Here is a 15,282-nt window from a genome sequence, read left to right as displayed (position 1 = left end):
TTTGGGGAAGAGCCAGAAGTCGCACGGTGCCAGATCCAGTGAATAAGGTGGATGAGGACACACTGTAATGTTTTTATTTGACAGAAATTGCCCTACCAGAAGCAATGTGTGACACGGAGCCTTTCCGCTGCGATCAACAAATACAGTGAATGCTGCTGCTGAGGGCCATCCAACGGAAAGGCAGGGATCTTCAATACGGGAAGTGGCACATCGAACCTTAGTAACAGTGTGTGACAAGTTCCAACTTGTTTGGTGCAGTCAGTCAGGTGTGAGCTACGGTTGAGAGAAGGTGTGTTTTAAAGTGTGCAGGAAATCATCCTCCATCATGACAATGTTTCACACATCACTTCAGGTACACGTCACTTTCTGTCAAATAAAAACATTACAGTATGTTCTCATCCACCTTATTCACTGGATCTGGCACCGTGTGACTTCTGGCTCTGCCGCAAAGTCAAAATGATTCAGGAAAGGGAGGCAGCCACGACAACACAACTAAAGCCACTCACGAAAGAGGACTTCCAGAACTGCTTCAGAAAGTGGCAAGAATGATGGGATAAGTGTGTCTGAAGCGAGGGGGAGTATTTTGAGGGGCATTAATGAAAATGTGTCTTTTACTGTAATAAATTTTTTTATTTACACATTCATCATATCGTTTTATCACTCCTCATAATGAGCATAAAACAGATTTCCTTTTAATTGATTTTCCAACATTTTTTTTCAAAATCTATTTATCTCTGACATTAACAAAATAATACTTTCTGAATATTAAAATAATTTCCCAGGAAATAAGCAGAGAAGGAGGGAAAAATAATTCTTAGTACTAATCAGGAAAAACTATCAACGTTTCTCAAGTGAATGTCTTTCGCTATATTAAGAAATCAAATGAGGAGAAAACATTAAAATGTTTACCTCTATACCTTCCATTTCATATTCTGCCTGTTCCGCTTTTAGGGTGTTCTCAATTAACAGTTGCTGGAGTTTTTCATTGCAGTAATTTATACAGAACTGTTCAAAACTAGAGATGCAAAAGATTTAAGTAACTAAAGCTATGTGAGTAGACCAATTTTTTAAAAAATTGTATTTACTGTTTTCAAAGATTATTTTTAATATGGAAAAAGCGAAGTCCTCATTAATCAAACAATTTACAAAATAGATCACATGAGTCAAGCTAAAAGACATTTGCATTTTTTTATGGTTATTCCACTTCTAAGACAATCTATGAATTAGGGGCTATGCAAATCTGGAGAATTTCTGGGGACAGGAAAATCAATTCCAATAACATCAGAGATGCCTTAAACCAGACTGAGACCTTAAAGAAGAACAAAGGACTAACAGATAATGACAAACGGACAAACTCACCCATTCTTGTCAAAAACTTCAAAGCCATAGATATCCAGCAATCCAATCACAGTTTTCTTGGTGAACTCCTAGTCAAAATAACACACGCTGCTCACTGTTAGCTCTTTTACTGTGTGACACTCAAAACCCAGTAGCTGCCCCAAATCTGGGACGTGGCTAGAAAGCTCAAGCCTTCTCTTTCCAACAATGGCTCACAGAAGAAACAACGTCCCCAGTCCAATGCTCCTGCCTGCAGCTTTCACATATCCCATCCACGCCAGCTTCCACATCCATCACCTGAGCAGTGAGACTATCCCTTTCTGATTCACTCCCTTATTTCAACCTTCCTCAGCTTCCCAAGCCCATATTCAATCCAAAGAAGAAGAAGAAGAAGAAAGACCCATGGACGGTCAAGGAGATGTTTATCCAGGAGGGAAGACAGGTGGTATGAACTTTAAATAGAAGACCAAGTCGGTCAGGCAAGGATGGCTATTCACAGAGAATATACCTTTTTAAAAAAGGGGACACAATTGAATATCCTGAATGGTGTACAGACACACCTTGTTTTATTGTGCTTTGCTTTATTATGCCTCACAGGTGTTGCATTTTTACACATGGAAGGCAAGGTCCTCCACCAGCCAAAACAGTATAGACTCGCTTTATTGCGGTTGTCTGGGACCAAACCTGCAATGTCTCTGAGGGATGTCTGCACTGCGTTAATGCCTCCCAAAGCTGGAGTTTTTCATTGTCCTGTGCATCCTACCTCCACGTACCTCGCCCCTTCATATCATTTCCTTAATTTCTACCTTTGAACACATTCCCTTTTTTATTTAAATAATTCCACTTCCCAAGGAAATGTGACCATAGGGTGAGTTCAAAGGAGTTCTATTTTTTCTGATACACAGGAAACATATACTACTGTTAAAATAAAAACATTTCTGTGTACACTTAAAGCCATCTGGCATACTTCGAATGCTGTGCGTCCCCTACTTTGGGACACACTGCAAAAAATCTCCAGCATGCATTTTTGTGAGCCTACTGTGTGCTGGGTGCTGGGAACATCCATGTGCAAAGAATGGTCCCTGCCCAGCAGGAGCTTACCGTCAATTCTCACAAATTGTTTAGAGTATGGATGCTGATTCTACAATACGACCATGTTAGTGAAAGTGAGTCATCCAACATGTGGACTAACCTTATTCACTATGGAGGAATTAATTTTGTTGACCAGCCAAGTGAATGTTCGTCCATAAACAGCCTTTGCCATTGCATCTCTAGCGAAGACAGAGAGTTCTAGCGTCAATGGGCAGAGCACCTGAGAAGAATGACACGTGCATCATTACAGAGGTTTAAAAAAAACACAAAAAACCCAAGTTTTCAAATGAGCCTTTAATGATGACCAGTGAAGGATACGGGGGGAAGATGCTACCCGCACCTGTACACGCGCACGGAGTAGCTATTCTTGAGTACCAGGCACTGTGGTGGGCTAATGAGATACAGCCAGGACCAAACAAACAGTTCCAGTCTTTTGTGGGCTGGGCTCACACTTGGGGGAGGATGTGGCAGGACATTCAATAAGTCACAGAAAGAAGAATCATGTTGTCAAGCTGAGAGTGACAAGGGCTGTAAGGAGGTACCTATGGTGCTGTAGGGTAGGGTTGGGGGGAGCAGGGAAGGTTCCTTGAGGAAGTGCCCCTGGGAACTGAGGAGGAGTCAACTAGATGGAACATAGGGAAGAGTCTCAGCAGAGGGAAACAAAGACCCTATGGAGGGAAGGCATGGCTAGTGTGAGGCATGGAAAGCTGGTGATGGCGTGGGATGGGGAAGTGAAAGCAGGAGATGCTGGTAGGAGCTGGACTATGCAGGGCCTCGTGGGCAGGGTTCAGGAATTTTCCCACACCCCTGGGGGCCGCCATCCTGCTGACAGAAGCAGTGGAGGGCAGGCACATTTCCACTAGATCCATTTACCTCTTCAGTTTGGGTTTCAATCTTTCTATGGGTGAGAGCTTCCAGAAGGACCGATGGTGGGACCCCCAGGAGCTGAATAAATGGAAACCAAAATGCCATTCAGCGATCTGATGGTACTCACTAGCTTATAAAGAGTTCGTACAGTTTTCAAGCCCAGGGTTCTCTGCCCTGTGCTTTTATGCAAAACAGACCACATTAGCTCTTTCAACCAACTGGCTTTTACCCATTCCCTCACCCGGCCCTACACTCGTTACGCCTCCTAACCAGTACCAGCCACGGTGTCAGCCATCTGGGACGTGGGCACCCAGCTGCCTCGCTCCCCTCTCCCGCCTTTCCACCTCTGAAGGTGAACATCACCTTGGCGATCCATTTGATCTCGTGGGTGACTGGTATGGTGGCACAGCCCTGGTGGTTCACTCCAAAACAAATGTTCCCCAGGTGTAGGACACTGGCAATAATTCCAAAGAGATTCTAGGAACGTGGGAAGTGGTGAGGACAGGGAGAGAAGACAGCAGCTGCCTAATCGATCAATGTCATCAGAGGAGACCCCTGAAGGAAAACACCACCCTCTTCTTCCCACTTCCAACCCTAAGCTTACAGAACCGAACTGTCTTCCTTTCCTAGAAATGGGCCTCTTGTCCACTTCAGGTATTAAAGGAAAGGGGGAGATGCCTCCGCAGAAAGTGGGGAGATGCCTTACTGGATCTCCAGGACAGGACACTTCTATTTTTATATCCCCCCACCCAATAAGCCATTTAATGTTCAAATGCCATGGTCCCAGATACATATATTTGAATTATATTCTGGTCCTTGAAAGATCAATAGTTTAACAATCAAAATCAAAAGACAAAAAGATGTAAAAACAATGTTTATAAACACTACAATTCCTGCCAGGCTGTTCAACAACAGAAGTGCGAATAAATAACAATTCTATGAGAATTCATTATCCATGAGATCTGAATACTTGAGAGTGGACTTGATTGGGAAGAAGAAACACCACCTCCTCCTTCCACACACACTGGGAAAAGTTGGAGATGCCAGAAAAAATGCAGAGGGCCCAGTTAACACTTTCAAGTTATCGACGACTGGTTTTTTTAGTGTAAGTTAGTCCTGTGCAATGTTGGGACATGCTTATACTGAAAAATTAGTCATTGCTTATCTGAAATTAAAATGCAAGCATGTGTCCTGTGTTTTTATTTGCTGAAGCTGGTAACCCTACTATGCAACCACCAAGAAAGCAGGATCGTCGTCTCGATCCCAGACCTTATGGGCAGTTCTGCCCTCAGGACCCGTACCTCAAGGTCATGTTCAGTAAAGTCGATGGCAGAAAAGGCATTGGAAATGGTTTCCCAGTCATTCTTGTCATTAATAGAAGACTCCTTGGCACAATGACCCTGTTGACACAGAATTGGGTCACTTAATGACATTTTCATAAGGACAGTTAGCATGTGAATACCTATTGCTCAATCAAAATGGTTTTCTCTACAAGCATGCAAGAGCTAGTTCTACAACGCTCAGATTTGTGAAAACACAAGTTTTACTCTAATCGTCGAGCATATGATGATTTGCCAACTGCTGCTTTATTCAAATTTATTTGGAATTTTATTTAAAAATCTCTGTTCTAGGAAAACTTTCAGAGTTACGTATTAGTGGTACATCATTTTTTGTCTGTGTTTAAAAAAGTTTTTCTTACCATTTTTGCTAAATAAACGGAAGACAACTCATCTCTATATATACCTGCTGAAACATGCAGGGAAATGATAGTGATTACATTCAGAAAAGTCTCGACACACTTTCGTAACCACTAGCAAGACCTTCCCTGCAGAACTAGATGGAAGGAGACTCTCATTCAAGTAAATAAAAGTTTGGCATTTAGAGAAACACCGAGAAATAACGGCTAGGGTTGCGCTAAGACTTTTCCCACTAACTCTTGAAGTTGTCCTTTAAAAAGTAACAGATGGGAAGTGGCTGGTTAGCTCAGTTGGTTAGAGCGTGGTGTTGATAACACCAAGGTTGCCGGTTCAATCCCTGTAAGAGCCACTGTGAGTTGCGTCCTCCTTAAAAAAGAAAAAAAGTAACAGATGGACCAATGTCACAATTTAAAGAGAAAACATTCTAGATGAAAATTATTATTATTTTACTTTTGGCATACAGGGGATTCTTAGTTTCCTGGTTATCTAAAGATTTATTATCTTAAGAGATTTCCTTGTTGCATAGATAAACGAAAGTTGTCATACCATGAAAATGTTCACCTGTGAAGTGGTATGGGTTAAATCTACAGCCTCCCAACTATCCATTTTCCCGCACAACCAGCAGCATCTGCTCCTGCTTCCCAAGGTCAGGGCTTGTGCAAGTCAGTCCTTCAAATACATCTAGAGATTTAGAAGCAGTGCAAATACACTGCAAAGTCAAGCCACATAGTTTGCCAAAGTTACCTCCGTAACTTTGAAATCAATCAAAAGAATCCAAATTCTTGAACAGAGCCATCGTGGCACGAGGATCTGGCCAAATTCACCTGGGCAGAAAAAATTTACAAGGCTGAAGATCTGATACATTCCAAAAGAAAATGATTTAATCAAAGGGTGGGAGAAGCCCTTGGGAAAACAGATGAAGCCCTTGGATGTTTATACATATTGATCCTTCCTGATCAGCTGTGAATTGACAAATGTGACGCTACTGTCCAGCTTTGCTGGAAAAATTAGGTCCTCAAAAAGGAAAAAAAAATCAAATTTGATTTATCGTTTGTTCTAAGACTCAGTACAACGTTTGTTAAATATTAAATGAGATTATGAGATTTATCTTCATTATTTAGCTTCATTTTTCAAGATAAATTTCAGGCATGTCTGTTTGGTTCTTTTTTTTCACGGCTTACTACGAAATGTTGATCCTTGTTTTACAAGATTCACTTTATAAGACCGTGTTCTCTTTTCCATTATGTTTCCTCTTGCACTCTTTCAGTGACCTCTGTTCAAAGTCAGACCCAGTGAGAGGAGAGAAATCTTGGGTCAAAAAGGTGCTAGTGACATCAAATACTGAGAGATGCTGTACAGTCTGGGCATTCTATAACCCCAGTGCTGGCTGCAGAAAAATTAGTGCTGGTAAGTTAAATTCTGAAAGTCAATTTCACAATACTAAATCTCGAGAGTATTTATAGGAGTAGCCTAAATGATTTTTGTGAGGGAATATGTTCATTTTGCAGCTAACAGTTCTCAGAATGGAAGGCAGGAAGGTGCAAAAAGCCTTTTCCAAACTAGGTTTTTAAAAAAATTATTATTATTAAATGTATTGGGGTGACATTGGTTAGTCAAATTATATATATTATATAGTCAAATTATATAAACTCAGTCAGTTTTCCTTCCATAAAGTAGCATAAGTTATAGACACCGATGGGCAGTGAGTTTCTATCACACCTGGACCAGCAGTTCTCACCTTGCTGTGCATTAGAATCATCCGGGGATTCATTTAATTACCTTCACAATCACAGGGAAGTGTTTATAACAACACAGATGTTCAGGTTCCATTCTAGACCAATTAAATCTGAATCTCTGGAGGGTAGAGCCCAGGTATTTATAAATTTTAAAAGCTCCTCAGGTGATTCTAATTTCAGCCAGGGCTGAGAACCCCTCCTCTAGATATTGGTGACTTTACCACGTTGATATACCTGCCAGGCATGAAAGGAGGGGTTTTGATAAGTGTCAGGAAACCAGTTGGTAAGATACCTCCAGCTTGGTAATGAGAAAGTTCCTGGACATCCCACAGAGTTCCCCTCAAACACCACTGATCCCCGCCTCCAAAAGGCCACCAGAGCCAGGTGCTGGCTCTTCCAACCTGTGAGAGGTATTTATACAGACGGGGGTCTCGCTCCAGTCCCAGGTAAGCGAGGAGCTCCTCTTCACCGCCCTCTAGCAGCTGGTAGAAGATGTGGAAATTCCGCTCACCCTGGTTGTGATAGACTACGCGAGACTTTTCTATTAGGTAACTGATGATATGCCCGCCTACGGGAATGCCCTTTGAAACAAGACAAAAAAATAAAAATTAAAAACAAAAACGCAGCAATGACAACAATCACCAAGCCACTCTCTTACTGGTGTCTCCTGAGGAACAAAAATGCTAAATTTGAACGAAGTCTGATCTATCACTCTTCTGTGATTAGCGTTTCCTGGGCTCTGTGTGAAAAGATTTTTGCCTACATCAGGGTCAAAGGACTGACGTACCAAATGTTGACAAGGGTGCGATGTGTCTGGAACTGTCATTAATTATCGTCACATTGCTGGTGAGAACCCAGCAATGCCACTTCTGGGTATATGCCCCACATAAGTGAATGCGTGTATCTAGTAAAAGACATGTGTACAAGGATGTTGAGAACGCTACTTGCAATAGCCCCAAATTGGAAGCACAAATGTCCACCAACAGGAAGATAAATGTTGACAAAGTCAATCAAAAAATGAACTGCTAATACATGTAATGACATGAATGGATCTCATAATTATCTTGAAGCCAGTCACAAAAATGTAACATATTGTAAAATTCCATTCATATGAAGTTCAAGAACCAGCAAAATTAATCTGTGATTGTAGAGGTCAGAATAGTGATAATCTTTGGGAAGGGGGATCTTGTCAGAGAAGGATGGGAGAATCTTCTAGGCGCTAGACATTCTTATATATTGACCCGAGTGGTGATTACACAGAGACATATGTAAAAATTCACTGAGTTGTATAAATGGTTTGTATCCTTTCTAAGTTGTGTGTTAAATTGCAATAAAAAGTTTAGGGAGGGGAGTTATCACTGTGTGAGGGATATAAATGATAAATGTCTAACTATTATATTGTCTTGTACACCTGAAACTAATAAAAATAATAATAAAAAGAATTGAAATCAAATGCCTGTGAATATAATAAAGATTTCCTTAAAAAAATAAAAGTTTAACTATATATATATAGCGATTTCTGTCTCCCCCACCCCCCAAAAAAAATCTATGCACACACCTCCAGACGTCCATGCAACCAGTCTCTGGGAAACCCTGAGCCAGTCTGTCCTCATCACTACACTCAATGTTCAGCTGGATACTCTCCAGTCTAAGTGTCACTTTTGTCACTCGGAATTACATGCCCTTGAGCACTTTGTCTACCCTTCCCACTTGCATTGGCCCCATTTAAATTCTGGGCACAACACAACCACACTCATTCATTATTGTCTCTGGCTACTTTCATGCTACAGCAGAGTTGAATCGTTGGGACAGAGTCTGTAGGGCCCACGAATCCTAAAATATTTACTATCTGGCCAAAAAGTTTGCTGACCCGTGCCATATAATTATGTAGGCCTAAATAATATGTCGTTTGCTTGTGAATGTTTTCAAGCTTTATAAGCAAGAGCCTCACACTGACACCGTACACGTTCCCAAGACCTGTCCGTGTTACGTGTAGCTGTCATTCATTTGCTCTCACTGCCCTACAACCCCTCATTGTGGGAACACCCCACCATTTAACCAGCAAGTCTCCTACAGATGGACATTCAGTCCTTTCCAGATGTGTTGGCTGTCTCCAGTCCTTTTACCATCATGAACAGTGATATTCTAGACATGCTAGCACATCTGTAGGAAAATCTCCAGGAGTGGAACGTCTCCACCTTAGATTTCAAGTTCACAAGATAACATATTGTTTTCCAAATGGGTTGTACCAACGTACCCGCCCCCCACCAATGTGTAACAGTTCCTAATGATCCACATTTATCAGCACCTGGTATTATCAGACTTCTTAATTTCTGCCCATCTAGAAGGTATAGCATGGTGTCTCCTTGTGGTCTTTATTCGCATTTCCTAAAAGTAGTACTAATCCTGGATTTTTCAGTTATTTGAGTCAACAAATGCCCTTCCTCCCTTAAGGTGCCTTGGGTTGGGTTTCTGTCGCTGGCAAGTTAAGGGGTCCCCGTGAACCAGTAACGGGAACTTCAACGTACCTGAAAGTCAAACTGTATGTCCATGTATTTTCCAAATCGGCTGGAGTTGTCATTCCGGCACGTTTTGGCATTTCCAAAAGCCTTGGGATACAAAGGAGGGGAGAGACTGAACCAAATTGTCGTTCACTGTCATTGAAGCTCACTATGCTCATCAAATTCCCAACCCAAAATGCCATGCGTATGGTGAAAATGGTGGAGGGAGGGGAAGCCAGTGATGAAAGCCATACTTTATCTTCTAAGAAGGACTCACTAACTATGGAGGATTTGATGCCAAATACTGGGGTTGGACCGCAAGAATATCTTCTCCCTGGATTTCAATCTAGGAATAGATTTAAAATGGCCCAAGGAGAGGTATTTAGGATCCTAGGCCCTTGCTGTTCTAGAAGGCACAGTTGTTGGCCCCCATCACCAGACCCCTTCTTATATCAAAGAGGTAAATTGTTCAGCTCAAAGGCCCCTCAGGAAAATTCCTTCAACCATAAACAGTTTTTACACAAAGGGCAATGAAGACACGGAGAAAAATAACTTGTTCAGACTCCTTCAGCGAGTCAGTGAGTTGCAAGAGTAGAAATAATCATTAAAATAAATTAATAATTTTAATGCTAAATACTAATAAGTAATCAAGCGTTATTTTAGTGCTTACTAATTCTGCTGCGTGCTTTGCATGCATTCATCTCGTTTAATCCTCAACACTTTTTAAGAGGTAGGTACTATAAGTAGACCCATTCCACAGATGGAAAAACAGACTCCGGGATATGAAGTGATTTGCTGAAGCGTACTGGTGCATGGCTGCCCTGGGATTAGCTTCGATACCTGCTGGATGGGAGATCCCTCTTCTTAACTCCCAGACAGTGACCTACCCATTTTGACTGAGGAGTCTTCTTACTTAGTGACCTTCCTGGAACTCCCCTTTATAGGTCCTCAAAGATCGCTTACCTCCAGCACTGGGTTGGAGAGCAGCAGTCTGTCACGGGCCATTTGTAGTGAGTCGGTCATTGGGCAGATCATTGCAAAATACTGGAGAATCTTCTTGGAGGCTTCCGTTTTCCCTGCCCCACTCTCTCCAGAAATGAGGATGAGGTGGTTATTTAGCTCAGAGCACATCATGCGGTAAGCGTTGTCAGCTATGGCATAGCTGGAGAAGAAGGGGGACAGAAACGGAAAGAGTGGGAAGTGGCTATAACGCTACTTCCTTGGCTCTGACGCTCACCAGAGCAGAAAAGCAAAGTACCCTGTCCCCAGGAAGCCACATCTGGACTGTGGTATAAGTGCATTGAGCTCAGAGAGAGATCAAACCCCTACCACAACCCACTGGCTGACCACACACAAAGTGTACTAGAAACCAAAGCTCAAAGAGTACAAGAGATAAAACGAAGAATTTGAGCAGTAATGAAAATAATTTTTAATTTAACATTTTTTTAAAAAAATCTATCGACATTTCTGATAAGAATAAGCCAGATATTAAAGTACGTCCCCAAGAGATGCCCTATTCATTACAGGTGGTAATAACATCTTGTCTGAATATTAAGTAATTCAATAGCTATAATAAGATCTCACATTTTCTCTTTCCCTCAAAACCTAGAATATTAAGAGTATAGAGACAGGAAACCGCAAACATTTTAAACCTCTGTGATAGCTCTTGTCCTAAAGAGGTCATAAGGGCTTTATCTCAGAGATCAAAAACCAAAGCATGAAGGTCTCCCAAGAATATAATCTTTGCACGTGGCCGAGTTTGAAAGCTGGTTATTTCAGAAATTGCTGGTGGTAGCAATGCAGAAAGGTTTCTAAATGCCTTGGGAGGTGAATCGAGTTGCCAAGAAAAATGGAGGGAGAATCTAAATATAAGCCCAGAAATCCAACAAGGAGAACTGGGAAGTTCAGCAAAGCCCCAGATCACATGGAGATTACCCAGGACATTGCTTGACTTTGGGTTCTGCAGCCCTAGTAAGTTTCTACTAATGGGCATTCTCCTTCACTGCCATGATACTCAGGCACCAGTAGATGGAACGGTAGTAGTAACCCACTTCCTAGAGAAGACACCTCTTTAACCATACCCAGGTTTCTCAGCAGCTACAAATGATTACACCTCTCCATATTTAAGCTGAGATTTCGACAATGACCTACTGATGTTTTCTACTGTGTTGACAGATTTATTTCACAAGAAGGCAGCAGTTTAAATGAGATACAAAATTTAATGAGGATGTATCAAGGATTTGGATGGATGGATGGATGGATGGATGGATGGATGGATGATGAGTGGAAGCATGATGAGTGGATGGATGGGTGGATGGATGGATGGATGAATGAATGGTGGAAGGGTGGATTGAAAGGAGGGAGAGAGGGAGGGAAAAAAGAGAGAGAGAAAGGAAATCGAAAAATACATCCATTGATGCCCTGATGAGTGCTACTTACAGATGTGGTGGCAGTTCAAAGAAATTGACCTTTTCATAAAGCTCCATCTGGCTCAGGCTGTAGATTCCAAGCTCCTGGTATGGATTCACAGACACAAGGAGGGTGCCAATATATGTCTAGAGGAACGGACCAAAGCACTAGTAAGGAATTCCGAGGTGCAAATAGCTACAGCCAAAGACCGTTAACATGCTATGAGCCCCATGCGTTCATTCAGTGCTGGGAACATAACACAATACATAAGACAGGTGAGCCCTCTACTACCACAGCACTTACATGGGGGCAGGGGAGGACAAACCACCAAGGGATTGAGCCTGCTTCAAATAGTGTTAAGAAAGGTATAAATAAGGTAAGAAGAGAGCAAATGACTAAAGAAGGTCACCTTAGCTAGTAGGCGTAGGAAAGGTTTCTTTAAGGAGGTGACATCTGAGCTGAGACTTGAAAGATAAAGAGCCAGTCATGAAAAAAGTGAGCAGAAAGGGCATTTCAGGCCGAGGGAACAAGTGTGGCAGGCTGGCTGCACTGGAGGCCAGTGAGGGAAGAGAGAATGGAAAAAGGTAAAAGAGGATGCCAGAGAGGGAGTGAGTTCAGATCACACAGGGTATAAGGAATTGGGGTTTTATTCCAAATGTAATGGATGGTGGAGACACCATTCCCTATTGAAATGAAATACCGAACCCTGAATTGTTGTGCAAAATAGATGGCTTTAAGGGGGGAACACCACACTGATTTATGTTTCACAAAGCTCTCTCTGGCCATTAGGTAAAAGCAGGGCAAGTAGAGTATTAGCCATCTAACATTGGGCAAACACTCCTACTACTGCTAATTAATTTCCTTGATTTCACAGTGGATTCTATTAATATTCATGTTCTTGAAGTACTTATATTTGTAATGTAACTACTAATATAAAACTTCTTGGCATACAATTGAGAATAAACAAAGCTCTAAGCTAATATAGAAAAACAGAAATATTTGGCCTCCTTTGAACACACATCTGGTGCTTTCAGATTCTGAGTTGTGTGTTGTCACTTTTCATTTCAAAGTCTTGACTACTGGAGGTATTTGAGCCTACATTAAATTATGCTAAAATCATTCCAACTATTGTCTCCAATCTCTAGGACCAAGTCAAGCAGAGAACCAAAACAGGGAAGAGTATTTTCACTAAAATTCCGCATCGCTTCAATTAGTAGAAAACTTCCAGGGTAGAATGTAGTTTCTGAAATTTATCTGTTCAAATTGAAAACATTTAGTTTACTCATGGTGATCCTAGCATCCCACTTACACTTCTCCATATAGTGCTATTTCTCCTTTGTTGATGCATAAAATCAATCTATATATAAATTCTATATGTAAAATAAATTTATATATAAAAAAATACGTGCTCTAAGAAGCTCCTTGCTTACGTCTTCCGGGACCCTTGGTTTCAACATATAGATTAAGTCATAGGTACCATTACAAACAAAATAACTACAAGACAAAATTTTTTAATTTTAAAATATTTTTAAACTGCTTCTGATTATCTAATTTACTGTTAACAAAAGCTACTACAATCTCAATAAAATTAAATAAACTTAACAACACCCCCCCCATCTGCCCCTACCCTCCTCTCCACACACACACACACACACACACACACACACACACACACACTGCCGAGTATACCCTAGAAGAATTTACCTAAAAATTGACCAATCAAATCAGGATGGGGTGATAAATTGAGATCTTAATAACAACTGGCCACCACTCGAAGCAACAAGACCAACTTGAGGAGGTCTTGACTCTTGAAGATTCAGGGAATGTGGTGGACATCTCTTATTTTGCCTGCTCGGCATCTACTTCCCTTTCTTCCAATAGATTCCTTAGACGAACCCTCTTCTCCAGCTCTCAGTCAATATCATATGGTCACACGGGGTACGAGCCTTACCCCTCCTCTCCAGGGGTGGGCTTGGATATAGTCTGTCCAATCAGGATATTCTTCATTCCTAGCTATGAGGATTGGTTCAGAGATAGGCACATGACCCAAGATGGGCCAATCAGAGCCAACCAGTGTGCATCTCTGGGAAGACTTGCTCTCTTCTCCTTAGCAACTCTAAGCGGATAACATGTCAGCCTGGTTCCACTGGCAGCCATCTTGCCACCTTGTAGAGAGGCTGCCCCAGAAGGAAACTGATGCAAAAGCAAGCAGAGAGGTGGGAAAGAGCCCTCAAGATGGATGAAGAGTCCTCAAGACATCCCTTGAGACTCTAGATCTATCATAGACCCTAAAGTTACATAGGTTGATGGATTCCCCTTTGGGGCTTAGTAGGCCAGTTTAAGCTGGGTCTCTGTCACTGGCAACCATAAAGACCTTAACTCAAAGGATCAAAGTGCATCTCATAGTGCTACCTCCACACCTCCCTTTATTGGGTGATATTGTTCAGAATCATCAAAGCTGTGAAGGCAGAGAGGGAACCACCACTGTAGAAATACAGATGAAAAATGGGTTACATTACATAGATGAGGTTCTGGCTGAAACGCTTGCGAAGATTGTCCAAAAAAGCAGATTCGCTGGTGTATGCATCCAACAGCACAAAATCCTGCACCCCGACCTTGTCCCGGGCGGTCAGCGTACTTTCCATGTGCAGACGGATGTGCTTTCTCCTCACCTCTTCTTTCTGCAGGAAACAGAACATGCCTCAGCAGCTCATTTATTCAGTAATGTCTATTGCACATCTAATATGGAAATAAATAGCAAGGTGCTAAGCCCTGGAGACAGTAGAATGCCGAGATTAAATGATGCTGTCTTCATTAAGAGTTTACATCCGGTGAGGGATACAGAGGATGATGATAAAAGCAATAACTAGTCACAGCAGCAGCTAACAGGAACTGAGTATTTCCTGGGTTAGGCACTACTCTAAATGCTTGATATGTATTATCTCCTTTAATCCTCATTCTGACCCTTTGAAGTAAATACTATTATCATGCCCATTTTACAGATGAGGAAACTGAGGACAGAGAGGTTATAAAATATGCCTAAGACATGCCAAAAGGCAGAACCAGGATATAAACCTAGAAAGCCTGGCCCCACAGCCTGCTTTCCTGACCATCAAATGTAGGAACATTCAGTGAATGTTAGTTGCCTAAACTCACTATGTAATTCCTAGACAAACGATGAATAGTTTGGTCAGAAAGAGAAATTCTTGTTATAGAAGAGTATTCAAGGAAGAACCAAGTTGGAGGGTCCCCTCCTCAAGGCTGGACTTCAGACCTCCCTGAAGAAGGTGTGGTTGCAGCCAAATGGATGGTAGAGAATCTCACTGGGTTACCAGGGCCAGAGCTGGTCCACAGTCTCAGGCATCAGAACATTAGTCCTGGGCACAGGGGAGCAAAGGGATTCAGACGTGGTGCTACACCGTTTGAGTCAGGAGAGTCCCGGGAAATGGCTCCCCAGGGCTCAGGCAAGCTGAGGCTGGAGGGTGTGCAGAGGCAGTGGGAGTGCAGCTGTAGCTGGAGGCCTGCAGTGTGTCATGTCTGTACTGGGAGGCCTGCGATGTGGTCATCAGACTCCAGACGGGGCTAAGACGTCACCGAGAGACTGTGCTCTGGGCACACAGTTAGCGCACATCCCACCCGCAT

At 42.1% G+C, this 15,282-nt stretch overlaps 1 protein-coding gene across 1 annotated transcript in view; it reads right to left on the bottom strand.

The window, feature by feature from the left end:
• The window catches only part of MYO1H (myosin IH), a 48,729-nt gene extending 34,411 nt beyond the window's left edge, over positions 1 to 14,318 (bottom strand). The window contains exons 1-11 of the mRNA XM_074321620.1: positions 14,160 to 14,318; positions 11,671 to 11,786; positions 10,195 to 10,393; positions 9,259 to 9,339; positions 7,132 to 7,311; positions 4,599 to 4,697; positions 3,661 to 3,774; positions 3,304 to 3,375; positions 2,531 to 2,650; positions 1,360 to 1,427; positions 910 to 1,015 (exon numbers count right to left, since the gene is read on the bottom strand). Of these exons, the coding sequence (XP_074177721.1) occupies positions 910 to 1,015; positions 1,360 to 1,427; positions 2,531 to 2,650; positions 3,304 to 3,375; positions 3,661 to 3,774; positions 4,599 to 4,697; positions 7,132 to 7,311; positions 9,259 to 9,339; positions 10,195 to 10,393; positions 11,671 to 11,786; positions 14,160 to 14,285 (1,281 nt within the window). The 5' untranslated portion in view covers positions 14,286 to 14,318. The remainder of the gene's footprint in view (positions 1 to 909; positions 1,016 to 1,359; positions 1,428 to 2,530; positions 2,651 to 3,303; positions 3,376 to 3,660; positions 3,775 to 4,598; positions 4,698 to 7,131; positions 7,312 to 9,258; positions 9,340 to 10,194; positions 10,394 to 11,670; positions 11,787 to 14,159) is intronic.
• Between the last annotated feature and the right edge of the window lie 964 nt (positions 14,319 to 15,282).

The sequence above is a fragment of the Rhinolophus sinicus genome, linkage group LG16 (genome assembly GCF_036562045.2).
Source record: "Rhinolophus sinicus isolate RSC01 linkage group LG16, ASM3656204v1, whole genome shotgun sequence".
NCBI lineage: Eukaryota > Metazoa > Chordata > Mammalia > Chiroptera > Rhinolophidae > Rhinolophus > Rhinolophus sinicus.
The sequence above is the reverse complement of the archived record's forward strand: the minus strand, read 5'-3'. Positions and strand labels throughout refer to the sequence as shown.